The sequence below is a fragment of the Leuciscus leuciscus genome, assembly GCF_965113295.1.
Source record: "Leuciscus leuciscus genome assembly, chromosome: 18".
NCBI lineage: Eukaryota > Metazoa > Chordata > Actinopteri > Cypriniformes > Leuciscidae > Leuciscus > Leuciscus leuciscus.
In genome coordinates this window covers 5,428,441-5,449,453 of record NC_138742.1, presented here as the reverse complement: position 1 = coordinate 5,449,453, position 21,013 = coordinate 5,428,441, and the positions used below count along the sequence as shown (strand labels likewise).

At 36.0% G+C, this 21,013-nt stretch overlaps 1 protein-coding gene and 1 long non-coding RNA gene across 7 annotated transcripts in view; one reads left to right on the top strand and one right to left on the bottom strand.

Moving 5' to 3' along the window:
• The window catches only part of LOC309480846 (interferon-induced very large GTPase 1-like), a 33,171-nt gene extending 32,652 nt beyond the window's left edge, over positions 1-519 (bottom strand). The window contains exon 1 of the mRNA XM_082145512.1: positions 368-519. Coding sequence (XP_082001638.1) covers positions 368-383 — 16 coding nt within the window. The 5' untranslated portion in view covers positions 384-519. The remainder of the gene's footprint in view (positions 1-367) is intronic.
• Positions 1-10,568, top strand: part of LOC309481010 — a 60,482-nt gene extending 49,914 nt beyond the window's left edge. The window contains exons 1-5 of one of the 6 annotated variants that reach the window (XR_014199830.1): positions 6,617-7,193; positions 8,411-8,522; positions 9,781-9,859; positions 9,959-10,086; positions 10,209-10,568. This is a non-coding gene — a long non-coding RNA (uncharacterized lncRNA). Of the gene's footprint in view, positions 1-6,614; positions 8,523-9,780; positions 9,881-9,958; positions 10,087-10,208 lie in introns of those variants that run through there. The other 5 variants (XR_014199831.1, XR_014199827.1, XR_014199828.1 and 2 more) reach the window with 5 other exon arrangements.
• The last annotated feature ends 10,445 nt before the right edge of the window (positions 10,569-21,013 follow it).

Genomic DNA, 21,013 nt, shown 5'->3' with positions numbered 1-21,013 from the left:
ATAAGAACATTAGGGAATAATGTTCCAACAATGTTAAACATTTTTAGAATGTTTTTAGAGAATGTTTTCCTACCTTTTACAAGAACCTTTTCTAAAATAAAACTTCCCGCTGAAAACATTATTATAACATTTCAAGATAATGTTCTCAGAACATTTTTAGAACAAAAAAATTCTAGCTGGGTTACCACATGCCTCTGCCTTATTATTCACAAGAAAACGTATTCGAACAAACTGCGTTGCTCCGTTAGATTACGATAGAAGAAAAGCGCATTTAAAAAAATAAAATAAAAGAATTACAGTTAGGATTTCAGTAAATATGGTATTTTGGCTCGTTAAACATATTTATATGGTCTGATTTGAGTCTTACCTAAACTGGACGCCATACTCGAGGTCGGACATCCGACGAGGCTGACTCCAGCTCCTTTTTCGCCAGCTCCTTATTCGTCGAACTATTCGTTCCACCTTAAAAAATGTTGGATGGTTGTTAACCCCTCCCCCTCGGTGCTTTTGGCCGTATTTCTTAAAGGAACAGTTGTAGGTGAATTACAAGCCTGTGGATCGGGCAGCATTTTTCATTTAACAGTGAAAATAAATAGCCTACTCCTGAAAAGATTATCTTGTCTGCCTCTATAAATGGTGTAAGCTGTGTGGTAAATTATTATTTTGTAATTACTAAATGTTTTTTTTTAAGTATGGAGAAACGTGACATTATGTTTCCAACTGAGATTTAATATAATGTATTTCTGTTCTTTATTAGAAGTTATCCATTACTCCAGTCTAACATATGCATACATATACATACACATACATACACATACAAACATATACACACATACACACACACACATACACATATATACAGATATACATATACTGTATATACACATATACACACATATACACACATATATACACATATATACACATATATACACATATACACATATATACACATACACACATATACACATATACACACATACACACATATATACATACATATATATATATATATATATACTGTATATACTGTATACACACACACACACACATATATACATATATATATATATATATATATATATATATATATATATATATATATATTTATTTATTTATACATATGTGTGTGTGTGTGTGTGTGTGTGTGTGTGTGTGTGTGTGTGTGTGTGTGTATACTGGACAAAGCATACTGGAGGTGCCATTACTTTAGTATTTCACAAGTTCTCAAAAAAACAGGAACGTAGAGGCATAGATTAATTCATTCTTAAATGAAATCTTGCATTACAACATTTTCTGATGTGTTATTATTGAAATATGGTACCCAGAATATGCCCCACCATTGCAACTTTATGTGCCGATGCAGCATACTGGAGGTGTCATTACTTTATTATTTCACAAGTTCTCAAAAGAACAAGCATGTAGAGGTATAGATAATTCCATTCTTAAACGAAATCTTGCATTACAACATTTTCTGATGTGTTATTATTGAAATATGGTACCCAGAACATTCCTCCCCATGCAACTTTATATGCCGACGAAGCATACTGGCGGTGTCATTACTTTAGTGTTTCACAAGTTCTCAAAAAAACAGGAACGTAGAGGTATAGATCATTTCATTCTTAAAGCCCATGTTGCAGGTTAGAATACCCAGTAAGCCAATGTATAGAAAAATAATGTAGGAACTAGATTTAAATATAAACATATACTTATAAAACGCTATTTAGGCTTCTGGAGTCGTTTTTGTGAGAAAATTTTACTTCCGCATTTGAAAACCGCCGAACCGGAAGTGACGCAACATGAGGTAGAGCGGTCAAAGTAAACAATAGGAAAGCAATGGATCGCAATGACAGCTCGGAAAGCTGGGGGAATTGTAGCCTAAATGTTTACTCGTATGATATATATAATTCATATAATTGATATATATGATGATATCATATAATTATGAGCCTGATATGAAGCCAAGTGAGCAGGACAGGCCAGGGTTAGACAGAACAACGGTGAGTTGTGGTGTGAGGAGAACAGGGCGAGAGAACAGCGTTAGCTTATAGATGTATTCACGTTAGCCGACGATATGTACAACACTATGCTCAGATCACAATACTGTACAGATTATTATCATCATGTATCAGGCAATGGCAAAGCTAGTATTTAGACCCTTACCTGCATGTGCTGTGTGTGTCAGCCATTAGGAGACAGTTTCCAGAGGAAGAGGGACTTTATAAAGGCTTTGATTTGACCCATTTGGTGACGATGAATACAAAAAATGATCACAATCACAACTGTCTTACTGTATAAAAACTTTATATGTAGAAACAGCCAACACAAACATTAAAGTCGGTTTGTACAGATTGAAAATGAAATATAGAACATAATATATTATATATATAATAATAAGTGTTGGCTACAGACTAATAACAAACACATAAATGCATTACAAGTTTATGTAGGATATGTTAATGAATTAAATTAAGACAAGGCACATTTTGTAAAACAGATGTACAATATGTGATCTCTGACGGATCCGTGAGCGTCATGTTTCCCGCCGGCGGCCGAACCACATGCTGACGGCGGACCGTCACCGGGTGACCCGATGAAGGAGCCGGGACAGTGTCCACATATCGCCGGGATTATAATCATTCGGTCTATAGTGAACGCTACACACTACCGCGTTATTCAAAGCAAAAGCAGAAGTGAAGTCCCGTCTCTTACCCTGCACAAAACGCACACAGGCACGGAAGATCGCACCGTCCTTTTTCTTATTCGGAAACCTGTGTACTCGATGCCCTGACAGGCCATAATTCACAATCATTTACCACGACGATGATTAATTGAAATACAATAAGCACCGAAAACACACTGAATCATGACCGCTCCAACTGAAAACCAACCTACTCCGCACTGAGCGCAGAGCCGGCGAACGACTACCTCATGTGGCGTCATATGACGCGATGGTGAAAAAAAGCGTTTTTTCAACACGGTCAAGGAAACGGTCACGTTTTCTATTAAATTTGTGCCCTTATGCTTGCAAAACAATTTTTAATCCTGCATTTACTTTTCACATGGTATTTTCATACAAGGTTATATTAATAAAAAAAAAATAAAAAAAAACCTGCAACATGGGCTTTAAACGAATTCTTGCATTACAACATTTTCTGATGTGTTATTGTTGAAATATGGTACCCAGAAAATGCCTCTCCATGCAACTTTATGTGCCGATGCAACATACTGGAGGTGTCATTACTTTAGTATTTCTCAAGTTCTCAAAAAAACAAGCACGTAGAGGTAAATAATTTCATTCTTAAACGAATTCTTGCATTACAACATTTTCTGATGTGTTATTATTGAAATATGGTGCCCAGAATAAGCCCCACCATTGCAACTTTATGTGCCGATGCAGCATACTGGAGGTGTCATTACTTTAGTATTTCACAAGTTCTCAAAAAAAAGGGAACGTAGAGGTATAGATAATTTCATTCTTAAATGAAATCTTGCATTAAAACATTTTCTGATGTTTTATTGTTGAAATATGGTACCCAGAACATGCCTCTCCATGCAACTTTATGTGCAGACAAAGCATACTGGAGGTGTCATTACTTTAGTATTTCACAAGTCCTCAAAAAAACTGGAACGTAGAGGTATAGATGAATTCATTCTTAAACGAAATCTTGCATTACAACATTTTCTGATGTTTTATTGTTGAAATATGGTACCCAGAACATGCCTCTCCATGCAACTTTATGTGCCGACAAAGCATACTGGAGGTGTCATTACTTTAGTATTTCACAAGTTCTCAAAAAAACAGGAACGTAGAGGCATAGATGAATTCATTCTTAAATGAAATCTTGCATTACAACATTTTCTGATGTTTTATTGTTGAAATATGGTACCCAGAACATGCCTCTCCATGCAACTTTATGTGCTGATGCAGCATACTGGCGGTGTCATTACTTTAGTATTTCACAAGTTCTCAAAAAAAACAGGAACGTAGAGGTATAGATAATTTCATTCTTAAACGAATTCTTGCATTACAACATTTTCTGATGTGTTATTGTTGAAATATGGTACCCAGAAAATGCCTCTCCATACAACTTTATGTGCCGATGCAGCATACTGGAGGTTTCATTACTTTAGTATTTCACAAGTTCTCAAAAAAACAGGAACGTAGAGGTATAGATAATTTCATTCTTAAACGAATTCTTGCATTACAACATTTTCTGATGTGTTATTGTTGAAATATGGTACCCAGAATATGCCTCTCCATGCAACTTTATGTGCCGATGAAGCATACTGGAGGTGTCATTACTTTAGTATTTCTCAAGTTCTCAAAAAAACAAGCATTTAGAGGTATAGATAATTTCATTCTTAAACCAATTATTGCATTACAACATTTTCTGATGTGTTATTGTTGAAATATGGTACCCAGAAAATTCCTCTCCATGCAACTTTATTTGCCGATCCAGCATACTGGAGGTGTCATTACTTTAGTGTTGACCCGTTACCCGACCCCAGCCCGCGATAAATCACAGACACTAAAATCATTCCAATTAAAGTGCTTTATTTATTTATTTTATTAACTTATCCTGTTAAAATGTTGTTGTTTTTTGCCTCAGTCTGAACATGTTGAACAATGATTATTAAATCAAACAACAATATCGTTGATGATTAATTCAAAGTAATTTTTTCTTTTCAAAACGCTATAAATCCATAATTTCTTTTTCGAAAACGCTATAGCCTAAATCCATTAAAAAAAAAATCCAAAATGTATGGTTTGTCTTTTAAAAAATGTCTTTTGTCTTTTATTTTCTGTGTTCGCATTTATGAGGGAAAAACAATGTTACGTGACCGTTCTCCATTACGGACAAAAGTGCTCTGAAAGCGGCACTAAAAGACTTTAAAACTTACACAGAGACCTCAAACAGAAAGCACAAAGCCTTTCTAAACGAATTTTGTTTTGTATTAATTGTATCTTAATTTTAATCTATGTTTCATCAACCAATTGCCTAGATTTAATAGCCTAAATAAAATGTAAATCAGAAAATAGATAATCACGACACGGAGGCGCCGGAGTGAAATGGAGCTAAGCTGTCATCCATGAACCTGAACTGGAGCTAAGCTGTCATCCATGAACCGAAACTCAGCCTATAAGGTAGCCTACTAGCCTCACAGACCTAAACAAAATTGAAATATATCTATTATTTACAGAAATCTTTACTTTTAAACAGAACCATTCAAAATAAAACAAAACGATGTAGCCTAGTCATACGCATTTCTCTATGCTTTGTCGGCACACAAAGTTGCATGAAGAGGCATTTTCTGGGCACCATATTTCAACAATAACACATCAGAAAATGTTGTAATGCAAAATTTCGTTTAAGAATGAAATTATCTATACCTCTACGTGCTTGTTTTTTTGAGAACTTGTGAAATACTAAAGTAATGACACCTCCAGTATGCTTTGTCGGCACACAAAGTTGCATGGAGAGGCTTATTCTGGGCACCATATTTCAACAATAAAACATCAGAAAATGTTGTAATGCAAGAATTCGTTTAAGAATGAAATTATTTATACCTCTACGTGCTTGTTTTTTTGAGAACTTGAGAAATACTAAAGTAATGACACCTCCAGTATGCTGCATCGGCACATACAGTTGCATGGAGAGGCATATTCTGGGTACCATATTTCAACAATAACACATCAGAAAATGTTGTAATGCAAGATTTCGTTTAAGAATGAAATTATCTATACCTCTACGTTCCCGTTTTTTTGAGAACTTGTGAAATACTAAAGTAATGACACCTCCCGTATGCTTCGTCGGCACACAAAGTTGCATGGAGAGGCATATTCTGGGTACCATATTTCAATAATAACACATCAGAAAATGTTGTAATGCAAGATTTCGTTTAAGAATGAATTCATCTATGCCTCTACGTTCCTGTTTTTTTTGAGAACTTGTGAAATACTAAAGTAATGACACCTCCAGTATGCTTTGTCGGCACATAAAGTTGCATGGAGAGGCATGTTCTGGGTACCATATTTCAACAATAAAACATCAGAAAATGTTGTAATGCAAGATTTCATTTAAGAATGAAATTATCTATACCTCTACGTTCCCTTTTTTTTTGAGAACTTGTGAAATACTAAAGTAATGGCACCTCCAGTATGCTTTGTCCAGTATACACACACACACACACACACACACACACACACACACACACACGTGTGTGTGTGTGTGTGTGTGTGTGTGTGTGTATGTATATATATATGTATATATGTGTGTATGTTTGTATGTGTGTATATATGTATATGTATATATGTGTGTATGTGTATATATGTGTATATGTGTATATATGTGTATATGTGTGTATATGTGTATATACAGTATGTATTTGTGTGTGTGTGTGTGTGTGTGTGTGTGTGTGTGTGTGTGTGTGTGTGTGTGTGTGTGTGTGTGTGTATATATGTTTGTATATGTATGTATGTGTATGTAATGTATGTGTATGTATATGTATATGTATGCATATGTTAGACTGGAGTAATGGATAACTTCTAATAAAGAACAGAAATACATTATATTAAATCTCAGTTGGAAACATAATGTCACGTTTCTCCATACTTAAAAAAAAACAAAAAAACCTTTAGTAATTACAAAATAATAATTTACCACATAGCTTACACCATTTATAGAGGCAGACAAGATAATCTTTTCAGGAGTAGGCTATTTATTTTCACTGTTAAATGAAAAATGCTGCCCGATCCACAGGCTTGTAATTCACATACAACTGTTCCTTTAAGAAATACGGCCAAAAGCACCGAGGGGGAGGGGTTAACAACCATCCAAAAAATTTTAAGGTGGAACGAATAGTTCGACGAATAAGGAGCTGGCGAAAAAGGAGCTGGAGTCAGCCTTTCTGTTACTCTAAATTTAGGCAATCTGTTTTACGCATGTCTTTTACTTATCGTAGACTGAACATTAGCATAGCGCTAGCTAGCATAACGAGTTAAATGTTGTACTCACAATGAACATGATAACTTATAGTTTATACATCGTGTATTTTAGGATGTTTTATCTTATTAATTTCTACGCCATTTGTATGGGACAACAATAGGAGGACTCCATGAACAGGCTAGTAGAAAAATCACCTGTTACATTACACTATATCAGTATATGTTAACGTTACATGAATAAAAAGTGAGCAACATTATTTATTCATCATTGATATTTCTTATTTTCTAACCATAAAATATTTGATTATATATTATGTACTATTATTATGACACAGTATTTTATATACTATATTTGACTGTAAATGCCATCCACACAATTAGCCAAAAACATCTCTTTATATAGCCTACTTAGTTTACGTTCCTTTACCAAAAGTAAATTATGGTTTTAAGTGCCCATGTTCACGTACCCTTTAGTTGTGAATCACTGGTTTAGAGATGCATGTCCTGTGTAGCAGTAAACTCTTCCTGACCATATCACTACAGATGAAAGTTCACAGTTTGAAAAGAAGACAATCAACTGTATAACACAAGGTTTATTTTCCCATTGACTGTTTATTCATTCAATAAAGTATTCACAAACTAGTTACCAAGAAAACAAGTACATTTTTTATCCTGCAAAAGAAGAATAGCAATCCATGTTGTGAAAGATCTGGGCTATTATCATCTGCACATTAGACATTAAAAATTGTCATTTTATATAGAGTCTGACCACTTTATATTTTGATAATACAGCAATCCATTCACATTAAAACTCAAGAATTCACTCGTATCAAAATCGGTCATATTTAATGAGAGACACTGTAAACATACAGTGACTATAGAAGAAAATGGGATCACACTGTATTTTTTCATATATCAGCACATCTGTTGTATTTCTCAGCAAAATAATCATATATTTGATATATCAATTCATTCTGCATGTTATTTTGGGCTAAATTTTGTCCTAACTATTTATCTGTCTGTATTTTATTATTATGAATCTGTATTTTCTGTTCACATTATAAATATCATTAAAAAATTATGGGTAAAAAAAATTATAAACAAGTCTTAAAATCTAACGTAGTACACCAAGTTTAATTTAAGATGCCTTATCGCTCAATTTACTCGTTTAAATTATATAAATGTATTTAATAATCAAAAATTAAATGCATATTTAAACTGTTTCAGGCCTCCATGTGAAGAAGGTTTTGTGGCTATTAACTTGAATATGTGAATATTCAAGTGTAGGTGTGTGAATATATAAATATAAATAATTTTACAATTTGACACCCATGCTTTATAGAAAGGGTAATCACAATTATTTTACCATATTTACAGCCCTAATTTAAATTGTATTGTATTACTGAATTTTGGAAATATTAGCCTCAACTGACATATTTTTTTCAAATCCTTTTTCAATAGATTTGGCCTCGACTAGTCAAGTGAAGAAAGCTCCTCTCATGAGATTGCAACAGAAAGCAACCAACAGACATGAAGAAGAAAGCAACAGAATGCTGAAGATGAATCCAGAATTGTGAGTGTCGTTATATTTTATGGGGCGGCAGTGGCTCAGTGGTTCATGTAGGTTGTCTACAAACCGAAAGGTTGGTGGTTCAATCCCCGGTTCCACCTGACCAAGTGTCGAGGTGACCATGAGCAAGACACCTAACCCCAGCTGCTCCCGGCAAGCTGGATGGCGCCTTGCATGGCTGACACCGCCGTCGGTGTGTGAATGGGTGAATGTGAGGCTATGTAAAGCGCTTTGGTGGCCATAGGTCTGTGAAAGCGCTATATAAATGCAGTCCATTTACCATTTACCATTTTATTCTTTGTGCAGTACAAATTTTATTACATGACGAATGTAAAATTTAATTTTAATTTACAAATTTAAACCTAACTGGGTAACCACACAATGCCTTTGTTCAGACCTGGAATTTACATGTGTCTTGGGTGATTGATGTGTCTTGATTGCCATAATTCATGATGCATCTAACTATAACAAAAAGTTAAAGGGTTAGTTGACCCTAAAGTGTAAAATTGTTGTCATTTCTCACCCTCATGTCATGAAAAGACTTTCGTTTATCTTCGAAACTCAAATTAATATATTTTAAATCTTAACGATTCCTGTCCCTCTATTGACAGTCCACAGACTCCACACAATTACCATTTTGATGCTTTAAAAAGTTCATAAAGAGATCATAAATCTAACCCATATGAATTGAGCGGTTTAGTCCAAATTTTTGGAAGGGACTCGATCGCTTTGTGATGAGATTGAATTTAGACTTTTATTCGCATATAAACATTAATCAACAAACATAAACAGAAGAAAAATAAAATGTGGACTAAACTGCTTGGTTCATATGGATTAATTTTAAGATGAACTTTTTGAAGCATCAAAGTGGTAGTTGCGTAGAAAGCTCTCAGATTTCATCAAAAAGATCTTCATTTGTGTTTCAAAGACGAAAGAAAGTCTTGCAGGTTTTGGAACGACATGAGGGTGAGTAAATTACAGAATAATTTTTGTTGAGTGAAACTAACCCTTTAATAAAAGAACGTGGCCTAGACCTCATCAGAACAATCGAATCTCAATGCGTCTTGAGTGCGTTTACACTTGTACTTCGAATTGCTCACTTGCGTGTCACCCAAGATGAATGTTAATGCCAGGTGTGAACGGCACTACTCTGTGACTACACAATCATCTGACCAGAATGGTTCCTGAGAGAGGAATGAGGTTGTCATTATGCTATGTAACTGTTTGATAATGTTTTTGTTTGTTTTGATTTTTTGGTTAGAAGACCTCAGCTAAGTTCCTGGAAAGGCTTCTCCCAAGACCTCCAAGGACCTGATTGACTGCAGAATCTGCTGTAAAAGGTGATGAAACTGATGATTCAGGTTAGACTATAGTTCAGAATAAGACTATCTATACGCGTTCATGCATTTTTTGCTGAAGTTGTCACATCTGTTATTTAGAATGGGGCAGCGATCTTGCATCGATTCGTCTCCTCCTTGATTTGATTCCACCATCACCACAAGGCTGCAAGAGACCTGGAAAGATGTCCTCATATCAAGCTGAACAACACCTTGTCGTCATCAAAAAGGTAAATTTGGACATATTGTCTGCCTAAAAATATTGCCATTTGGGTTGATTGTATTGTGGAAAACTAATATAAAGACGGCCAATTGGAGAGCTGACTTTGAGTGTTATTTTTGTCTTTGGCAGGGACCAGCATTCAAGAACACCTTGATTGCATTGAAGAGACCACACAGCGTACCTGCTCGCTGCCGGTGATGCTGATATGGCAGTAAACTCAAAGACTACTACTACCTGCTCGCTGATGGGACAAAGAGGAACTGCATTCATGGATGCTACACAACTGTCGACAAGTAGTTTTCTGCAATCTTGTTCAAATCTACCTGTCATATTTGTTCATGTCTAGGCAAATTTGATGATTTTTTGCATTTTATTGACTTTTTTCCTTTTGTGCAACACCTCGTGAATGTGATAATTTGACCTTTACACATATGGTATATGTTTTAAAAGAGCCATTTTGCCCATTTGTTAATAAACTTTGGATTTATACATCTTGTCTGAAGATTCTTGATTATTTAATATTGTAATTTTTTTTTTGCACTGAACAGAATACTTTATTAATAACACTTATAGTGTAATGCAATGGAATTAAATCAACACCAGGGGTGTTAAAACCCCATAGTGTAAAACTTGAACAACAATTGTAAGTGTAACACTTTACACTCAGTGTAATTTTTCTACACTGAAAGGTGCTATATTAACACTCTAAATTCAACACTACAAACAGTGTACTTTTTACACTAGATAGATTGGGACCATATATGATCCGGAGTAGTGTTAAAATGAACACTTTTTAAGTGTTAATTTGACACTGCGTTTTTTACTGTGTAGACGTGTTCATCATATTGTGTCCTTGAGTGGAGGCCCTCCTGTCACGACCAACACTCTTTACCATTCCAATACAATTACATATTAGAATAAGGTTTGTGCGTGCTCTTTTACTGTCATATGATGGTCACACACATCTAAGTAAATATTTGTAAAAAATTTAGAGGGGAGAATAAAAAAAGTAAAACAGTGGAAAAAAATTTTTTTTGTGTGTGTGTGCAACATAACTTACCAGTTTTGGAAATGTTGTTTTGAATGTATTGCACCAGTGTGTTAGACTATGTTGTAGTGTGTGTGTTTGTAAGGGCTTGTGTGTGATGTCTGAGGGCAAAGTTTAGTTTTTCAGCAAGAGTGAATGGTTTTGAGTGTAGAGCTTCATTTTGACCTGAAAATCTGGATCCAACTCCTCCCCCTGGATGTCATGTTCTGCAGTGAGGACCATCTCGTATATTTGGCCTATACTTGTTGATCGAGATATACTTAAAAGTATAATTAAGTATTCTAAGTATTCTTGGCTTGTACTTGTGTTTACTATTTTGATTGAGGTAGCTTATTACAGTTTTTTTGGATTGCTTAAGCACGATTTTCAAAACAGGGCCCGTGTTTTCAAAACACTACACACAGTTAGCACAACCACACACCCAATTAGCAAAACACAACAGATCCTTTGCATAATTAAACACTCTTGTAAAAACTATACACTTCTGTTTAAAAACCACACTTTGTTACCATATGAAACACACACGTTTCACATTACTATACTCTGTTCGCACGAGTTACACTCTGCTGTGATAAACCTAAAACACTTTTAGCACTTCTACTTCCCTATGATTAGATACACAAAAGAAATTTATTTGAAATATATTTTCAGAGTATATTTTGGAATATATGCAAATATTTGAAATTGGCCCAATAAATATATTTCACACTTAACATCATATATTTTTGTTATATTTCAGAATATATTTCAATGTATTTGGAATATATGCCACATATATTTTTGACACTTTTGGGGACCCATACAGAAAAAAATACTTTGAAAAATATTCTGAAATATAACAAAAATATATGATGTTAAGTGTGAAATATATTTATTGGGCCAATTTCAAATATTTGCATATATTCCAAAATATACTCTGAAAATATATTTTACTGTAAATATATTTCTTTTGTGTATGGGTACAATCAACAAAGTACAAATATAATGTAAATTCACCAAACACTACACAAGACCAATGTTGCAGACTGAAGAAACTCATTTATTCCTCAACACGCCCAAAATGTTGACCTGGAGATTCATAATACTGTAACAAAATGTCAATTTACGTATTGTACTGTAAGTTTACTGTAAAAAAAAAAAAAAAAAAAAAACCTAGACATTGTCTCTTCGCCTAGCTGGATCTGGCCAGAGAATTTCATCAACATCGCAGGCAATGTTGTCATTAGCAAGACATCTTGGAAAGAAACGTCTTGAATGACTGCTGCTTTTTATAGTGCTTATACACCTGATTGGTGTGTCTACAATTAAGCAAACAAGTGTTTGCACACCTGAAGACTGTGTTGAACCAATTGGTTGGACGGTGCGGTAATTTGACAGTCAGTGCTTTGGTATTGCAAGGAAGTGACTTCATGATAGATTTTTGTGTGTAATGTATGTTAAGTGTGTTTAGTGTTTTGCAAATCACTGTGTGTAGAGTTTTGCAACAAGTGTGAGGTTGACAATGTGCTTATAGTTGTGCAAATATGGGCTGATGTTTTGCTTCTTGAGTGTAAGGTTTTGCTAATAGTGTACTACTTTTAATTTTAGTGTGTAAGCAATCCAAAAAAACTGTAAATACTTAAAAAAAAAATATATATATATATATATATACAGTGAGGAAAATAAGTATTTGAACACCCTGCTATTTTGCAAGTTCTCCCACTTGGAAATCATGGAGGGGTCTGAAATTGTCATCGTAGGTGCATGTCCACTGTGAGAGACATAATCTAAAAAAAAAAATCCAGAAATCACAATGTATGATTTTTTAACTATTTATTTGTATGATACAGCTGCAAATAAGTAGAAATATACTTTATATACTTCTCAGAAATATACTTAGTTTTTTTTCAATTGCTTAAGCACAATTTTTAGCACAACACTACACCAAAGTAACACAACACCTCAGATCATTTGCAAAATGGAACACTTTTGTCAAAACTATACAATGTCTTATAAAAACCTTATTTGACATAACATAAACACAACCATCATATGGTCTGATTCTGTTTGAATCAGTTAAACACTCCTGTGCTCAACCTAAAACACTTTTAGCATTTACACAGAGAGAGTGTAAACACCACATGACACCAGTTGTGCAGACTAATGAAAATATGTATTTATTTTCATGAACTCAAGTCAGCCAATACTGAACATTTCAACAAAACATTCATAACAAAACATTTTCCAGTTTTCATACAGTTTTACAGTATTGTTGAAGACAGGTGAACTTACCTGTTGCCTTTTTATAGTGCTTACTGTAAACCTGATTGGTGTGTCTACAATTAAGCTCCAGTGTGTGTGCACATCTGGTGGCTGTGTTTAACCAATTGGTTCATGGGTGTGTTCATTTGAAAGCCTTTGCTTTGAAATTGCAAGGAAATGACATCATGATAAATTTCTGTGTCAAATGCATGCAAGTGTGTTTAGTGTTTTGCAAATCACTGTGTGTAATGTTTAGCAAAAAGTGTGAAGCTGACAATGAGCTTACAGTTGTGCAAATTTAGGCCGGTGTTTTGCTCCTTGAGTGTAAGGTTTTGCTAATTGTGGGAAAGTTTTAATTTTAGTGTGTAAGCAATTGAAAAAAAAGTGTGACTTATACTGAGAGAAAAGTCCAAGTATATTTGGCCTATACTTGTACTCAATCTTTTGATCGAGATATACTTAAGTTTAATTATTCAAAGTATACTTGGCTTGTAGTTGTGTTAACTCTTTTGATCGAGTAGCCTATTAAATATACTTTTTTTTTTGTATATTTGTGTTTTTCATATACAGTCTTATGAAACTTACATTGTTTGAAAATATTGATTTAAAATATTGATATAAAACAGATATGTTTCTAATATCTGATATTTCTGCCTATCTGAATTTTTGGGTAGGCTAGACCACTGGTAGTGTATAGGAATTTACTTTAATTCTACTTAATTTATACAGTAGGGGGCGCTATGAAAACGACTGTGAAGCTTTGGGGGTGTTGGACTCGATTACTCCATCTGTGTTTTGTTTCTGAATCTGATCTATGAATCTGATCAAGGCGTAGTCTTTGACAAAAATATGATTTTCTCATCTTTTTTGTTTAAAATGTTGCCTTTATTTATGAAACTTACCAACATTCAAGTGTTGATAAAAATGAATGCATGAAGCTAATAAAATGTTTTTTAAAATTAAAGTACAGTTAAATGTATTTAAGCATAAAAAATAACATTTGAACATAGGCCTACTGCAAGTGCAAAAATTATATAAATAGTAAACTATAAGTATAATGTTAAGTTCACTTAAAGAAAACTTGCAGTATAAAACTACTAAACTAGTAGTTTACTGAGAGTATACTTCAAAGTTGCTACAAGTATTAAAATAGTAAACTACTAGTATACCCATAAGTTCACTTGCAGTAGCCTACAAATGAGAAACGTAATTATGAACTAGTTGTGCAGTTAAAGTTTACTACTGTTACACTTATAGTACACTTAAACATATACTTTCATATACTAAAAGCGGGCCAATTTAGTCCCAAGCGGTATTAAAATAGTACACTCACAAGTTTACTAGTAGTACATATTGACATTAGTATACTTACCACATAATGTATACTTAAAAATATACTTGAAAATTACTTAAGTATACTTCATAAGGGAGAATGTGTTGACAGAACAGTGTAGTTTGTTTAATAACCGTGCAGGGCAATCACCCATTACAATAACATAGCCTTGATATCATGAACGCATGAACTAATTGTTCCGCATTTGTCAATGAGAGCATATGACGTATTTTAGATATATTTTTAAGATGGAAATATGCGGTTTTACAAATGTGTGTAAGCAGTTGAAAAAAAACTGTAAATCGATTGCTGGGCGTCGTAATGTTATTACATCTGATTTATGATTTAGAATAGCAACTCTGCCTCTGATTTCAAGCAGTTTGTCTGTGATTTTGATCACCGCCAAAATCTGTCAGCGAGTGAAAGTCGGGGCTACAAATGTGCAGTGTGAACTCGGCATAACCTGCCAATATTATCCGTCTGCAGTCCCGGAGGCCGCATTTTCAGGATCCTAGTTCTAGGACCGCATTTCTAGGACCCTATTTTTTTTGTTGACAGCGCCACCTACCGAGTCGGAGAACCGCAGTCCCGGGAACGCATTTCCAGGACCCTAGTTTTGGAGGACCGAAAAAAGTGCCACCAAGGCAGTATTTCCACCCAGTTTTAACCAGAGTTTTTTAAAAACATTTATTACACCCAAATACTACTTTCTTTATTGTAATTAAACCTGGTTCCTAGGAATGTTGAGAAATTATTGGGTCTAAGTATAATATAATAACTCAAGTAAAATAAACAAGGAATCATGTTATAGTCGCGAGAGATCCACACATGCAAATCAATCCACAAATGCGTGAGAGATCCACACAAATCAATCCACAAATGCACACGACAGATCCACACACACACAAAGCAATCCACAAATGCACACGACAGATCCACACACACACAAAGCAATCCACAAATGCACACGACAGATCCACACACACACAAAGCAATCCACAAATGCACACGACAGATCCACACACACACAAAGCAATCCACAAATGCACGCGAGAGATCCACACAAATCAATCCACAAATGCACACGACAGATCCACACACACACACAAAGCAATCCACAAATGCACACGACAGATCCACACACACACAAAGCAATCCACAAATGCACCCGAGAGATCCACACAAATCAATCCACAAATGCACGCGAGAGATTCTCTCTCACACACACACAGCGATCCACGAATGCACGCGAGAGATCCACACACACACACACACACACACACACACACAGCGATCCACACACACGGCAATCATGCATTATTGTCCTTACTTGCATTGCTTTGCTCACAACACAATCCACAACTTTGCTTTATCTGTACCTGTAATTTCAGAGTCTTTTGCATTGGTGTTCTGCCTTAAGAATGGTGTTTCTGACTTGGCGAGACAACTGAAGTCTAAACATTTTTCTCTAAATATCATATACATACATGCAAATGTAGAGTAAAACCAAACCCCTTTTTTTATTCTTCAACGTGAAATCAGAATAGGCTATATAGCCTATTACAGGCGCGTCGTTAGACATGGGCCTCCGGGGCTTCAGCCCCGGATGTTTTTTTTATAGCCCCGGATCTCAAAAAAATTAATTTATTGATCATTATTATTAGGCAAAGTGGCAAGCAGCACGAGTCCACGAGCCGTGAGAGCAGGGCGTGGACAGTAGCGTGAGTGTTAATGAGTCACCTGAATTCAAGTTCAAGCACCGGTTTCAAGTTTCTCACGGATGAACTTCGGGGGCGCGCGCGCCGCACCGGTTTAAAAAAAATAACGCAGTCAGCACCGCCGCACAGTCTTCAGTCACACCAGATGTTGTCAGGCTATATGTCAGTAAAACTCAGAAAAACGAACTTACTTAGGCCTACGTCGTGCCAGCCGTTTGATCGCGGCTCAATCACGCGCAAATGCGGCGCGCCCTGTATCACGCAAAATAAACTAGCATCTAACGTCGTGTTCTGTCGTCAATTAAGTATTGAAATAACCAAAAGGGAGATTAAAGCTGCGTCAAAACTCTATGTCGGGGCTTTTGTATTCCTTTGTAGGCTACATAAATGTTACACATTTTGGCGTAGCCCTACTCAATTTTCATTATTAATATTCTAACATTTTATCAATATTGCAAAGTCATCAAAACTAACTAAATATTTTGTGACCAAAAATGTGAAAAATAGGCCTACATCTAGCCTAAATGATCGTTCATGACATTCTTTTAACTATAAGCCACCCAATTTGTCTAGATCTGTATTATTTCCTTTGTATAATGTGCTTAAATATTGCTGCGCAGTCGTGTGATTTAGTCTGCTTGATTAACATTATTACAATGTATTCCTAATCCTAACTCTGATATGTAGCCTATATATAAGGTCCTCGAATGTGTTCGAATATTTCACCAGCATCAGCCTTTTCACAGTTTCTATCACTCCGCTTGTCTGTGTTTGCACAACTTGCATCATTAGGCCAGTAATGGTGACAAGTGACTGTCTTTATGAGTGAACAATTGAAATTTAATTGAACTGATTTAATAGTGCCAAAAACATTGATTAACTCAAGAAAGAAACAAGTTGCTGAAACGAATCTTTAATGCTAAAAAGTTTACATCTATGCAAAATAATCCTTGAAAGATTTCTCATTTAAGGCCATTCCTGTTTGGAATATGTGGTTGTGTATTGTCAACAATAAGCAGAAACATTCTGCATTTCCATTTTCTAGTGTGGATCATTCATTTCAACATTTATCCTCATTCTCATGTTTAAGAATCTGTTATCTGCTTGACAAATTATTTATGCTACTGCCGACTGACATGCTTTTAAAGCTATTGTTATCAAAAAATGTTGGCCGTCAAACACCTTAAAATGTACATATGTAAGTCTGAGAAATAAAAATTTTCTCGGGGGAGCATGCCCCCCAACCCCCCTAACTACCTCACATTTGAATGTGTGTGTCTGTGTGGTAGTATGGCCTGGTGTGGCCACAGTGCCAGGACTGAATTTTTTAACCAGTCTGCCCCCCCTGCATATAGGCCTACAGTATACATTATTCTCTGTATCGAATCATGTTATCTTGTTACCCACCCTAGCCCCTGACGTTTAGGGCTCAGCCCCTGATGTTTTTAAAACCTAGAAACGCCCCTGGCCTATTAAGAAAACCTTGAAAAGCACATGTGGATCTCTTGCGTGCATTTGTGGAAGGTTTTGAGACTGTTTTCACTCCATAGTACCGCTTTCTCCTTTCCACAAACGCTTGCTCTCCCGTGGAGTCTGTCGTTGCTATGCAACCATGAACAGAGGCGCCGCCTGGAAAAATGAGCGCGCCGCGTCGCTTCTGTATTGTGCTAACAATTCATTTTACAGCATTAGAGCCTAATATATGATGGCTATGCATTCAAGACTATTTAGCAAATCACCATCACGTTGGCTATATTAACCTTCCAATGAAATGCATCACAATTGTTTTTAAAGTTAAACAAATAAAAATTGATTCGCATTTGATACTCACACTCTTGATTGTCATCCATCTTCGCTGGTCCTCTAATTCGGTAGGTGGCGTTGTCACTAAAAACCTAGGGTCCTAGAAATGCGGTCCTAGAACTAGGGTCCTGAAAATCCCTCCGGTTTTGCAGGCAGATGTGGGGGAACTCACGGTGACACGGGGAGAGCAAAGGCCTCCTGGGTCAGGTGAGTGCTTCTTTATTTTTCTTATAGTTACAATTATCTATCTATCTATAGCCTACAGTATATATATATATATATATATATATATATATATATATATTCATTAATTTATTTTTTGCAGGTTTTGAAACTCGCAAAAGCTCAATATAACCAAAGATAAATATCAATATATTATCGGAGAGGCGGTATTAACATTGTTTAATTCTAATAAACTTAACATTAAGTTAAGTTTACATGGCATAAATAAATAGTGCATGATATATAATGAAATTGAGTTTTAATCACTGATAAGTCAGAAAGAGAAAAGCTGTGATTACAGTTTTTTCTGATTGCTTAAGCACATTTTTTGTAACTATTGGCTATTTTTGCAAAACTCTACACACAAATAAGAAAACCTTTCACCCAATTATCAAAACATTGTAGTTCTCTTGCAAAAGCGAACACAGCTAGATTAACTCTTCACACCTTCGTAAAAATGGTGTTTTCGTATCAAACAGTAAACACAAGCCATCATCTACTAAGCACACAATGTGCCAACTACACACTGATGGTATGAATACAAAACACATCTGGCTTTTGCTTTCTCTGTGTACAGATGTCAATTTGAGGTCATACTTTTGTCATAGTGTCATGTAAACATACAAGGATCCAAACTTCAAGTATTGGTGTTTATTCACACTCATCAAAACCAAGACAAAGTCAGAACACAAAATAGTAATTTCACAAAAAAAAAAAAAAAAAAAAAAAGACAATCAGCCTACATCATGTCGTCTTTCTGGGTCCGGCCACAAAATTTTGTCCACATCGCATGCGATAGACAGGCAGAGAAGAACTCCTCGATGGGATTTAAGAATGGAGAGTATGGAGGGAGGTTGAGTGCCATGAAGGATGGGTGGTCTGTAAACCAGTTGCGGACCAAAGCAGCCCTATGGAAACTAACATTGTCCCATATGATGACGTATCTGGTCTGCTCTGGTCTCTGAACAGTGAGCATGTCATGTAAGGTGTCCAGGAATGCAATAATGTGTGCAGTGTTATATGGGCCTATGGATGCATGATGGTGAACAACACCATTTTGGCTTATAGCTGCACACATGGTTATGTTACCATAACATAACGTTGTCCTGGGACATTGATGATGGCACGGTGTCCAATAATGTTCCTGCCACGTCTCCTTGTTTTACTGAGGTTAAAACCGGCCTCATCTACAAAAAGTAGCTCATGTCCCATGGCATCTGCTTCTAGTTCCATCACTCTCTGGACAAGACAAAACAAATGCAACACATCAGGCCCATGCACAGCACTACAGTATGCACTTCCAAATACAGAACCAATGACACTATAGCTTACCTGCACATAGTCATATCGCAGTTGCTTTACACTTTCTGTGTTTCTCTCAAAAGGAACTCTGTAAATTTGCTTCATTCTTATTATGTGGCGCGCAAGTACACGACTTAGTGCAGAAATGCTTACACTGTGTATATTTTGAAAGATGGTGTCATTATCAATTATGCGCTGCTGTATTTCGCGCAGTCTTATTGCATTATTGGCAATCACATGTTCACTATATGGGTCTCTTGCTCTGGAGTGAACATTCTTCCTCTGCCCCCAACATCTGGACGTCTAGCAATTCTGTAAAGTAACAATTTCAGTATTTTTGCATGTATGGTACTGTTGTGTTTCTCATTAGAGTATGGCAGTGCTACAAAGTACTTACCGATTCTCATTTCGAAATGTCCTAATGATGCTTGCCACAGTGTAGCGGCTCAAATTAGGCTGAACCCGTTGGCCAGCTTCCCTCAGGGTCATCCCATGGTTGATGACATGGTCCACTATTGTAGCTCTGATGTCATCAGTTATTCTATTTCTTACTCTTCTTACCCTTCCTCTTTCCCCTCCTCGTCCTCTTCTTGCTCCTCCTTGTCCTCTTCCTCTAACTTCCTCTAACCCTCTCGCTTCTTCACCTCCACGTCCTCTCCCTCGGCCTCCTCGTCCTCTTCTTGCTCCTCCTTGTCCTCTTCCTCTAACTTCCTCTAACCCTCTCGCTTCTTCAACTCCACGTCCTCTTCCTCCAACTTCTTCACCTCCACGTCCTCTTCCTCCAACTTCTTCACCTCCACCTCCACGTCCTCTCTCTCGGCCTCCTCGACCTCCTCATTCTCACTCTTCTCACTCTTACTGCTCCTTCCATTGTACTCCACACAGACAGCTTACCTGTGGCTTATTTATAGTGCTTAGGCTGATTGCAAAGTGAACTAATTATCTAAAACAGTTTTCACATGTGAAAGTGTGCCAGACAGTTGGCAAAATAGTGTTAATGATAGCCATACATGTGTATAATTTTGCTAGGAGTGTGTTGGAAATTTGGTAATTGAGTGTAAGCAGTGAGCTGTGTTTAAAGTTCTGCAAAAAGAGTGTTGTGCAGTGAATTGTGCCTACAGTTTTGCAAAGTGTGTGTTACAAAATTGCAAACTGAGTGCAAAGCAGTGTTTGTGCTTTTAGTTTTGCAAACTCAGTGAGTGGTTTTGCTATACGTATTAATAGTTTTAGAAATTGTGCTACAAGAATCACGATTAGCGCTTAAGCA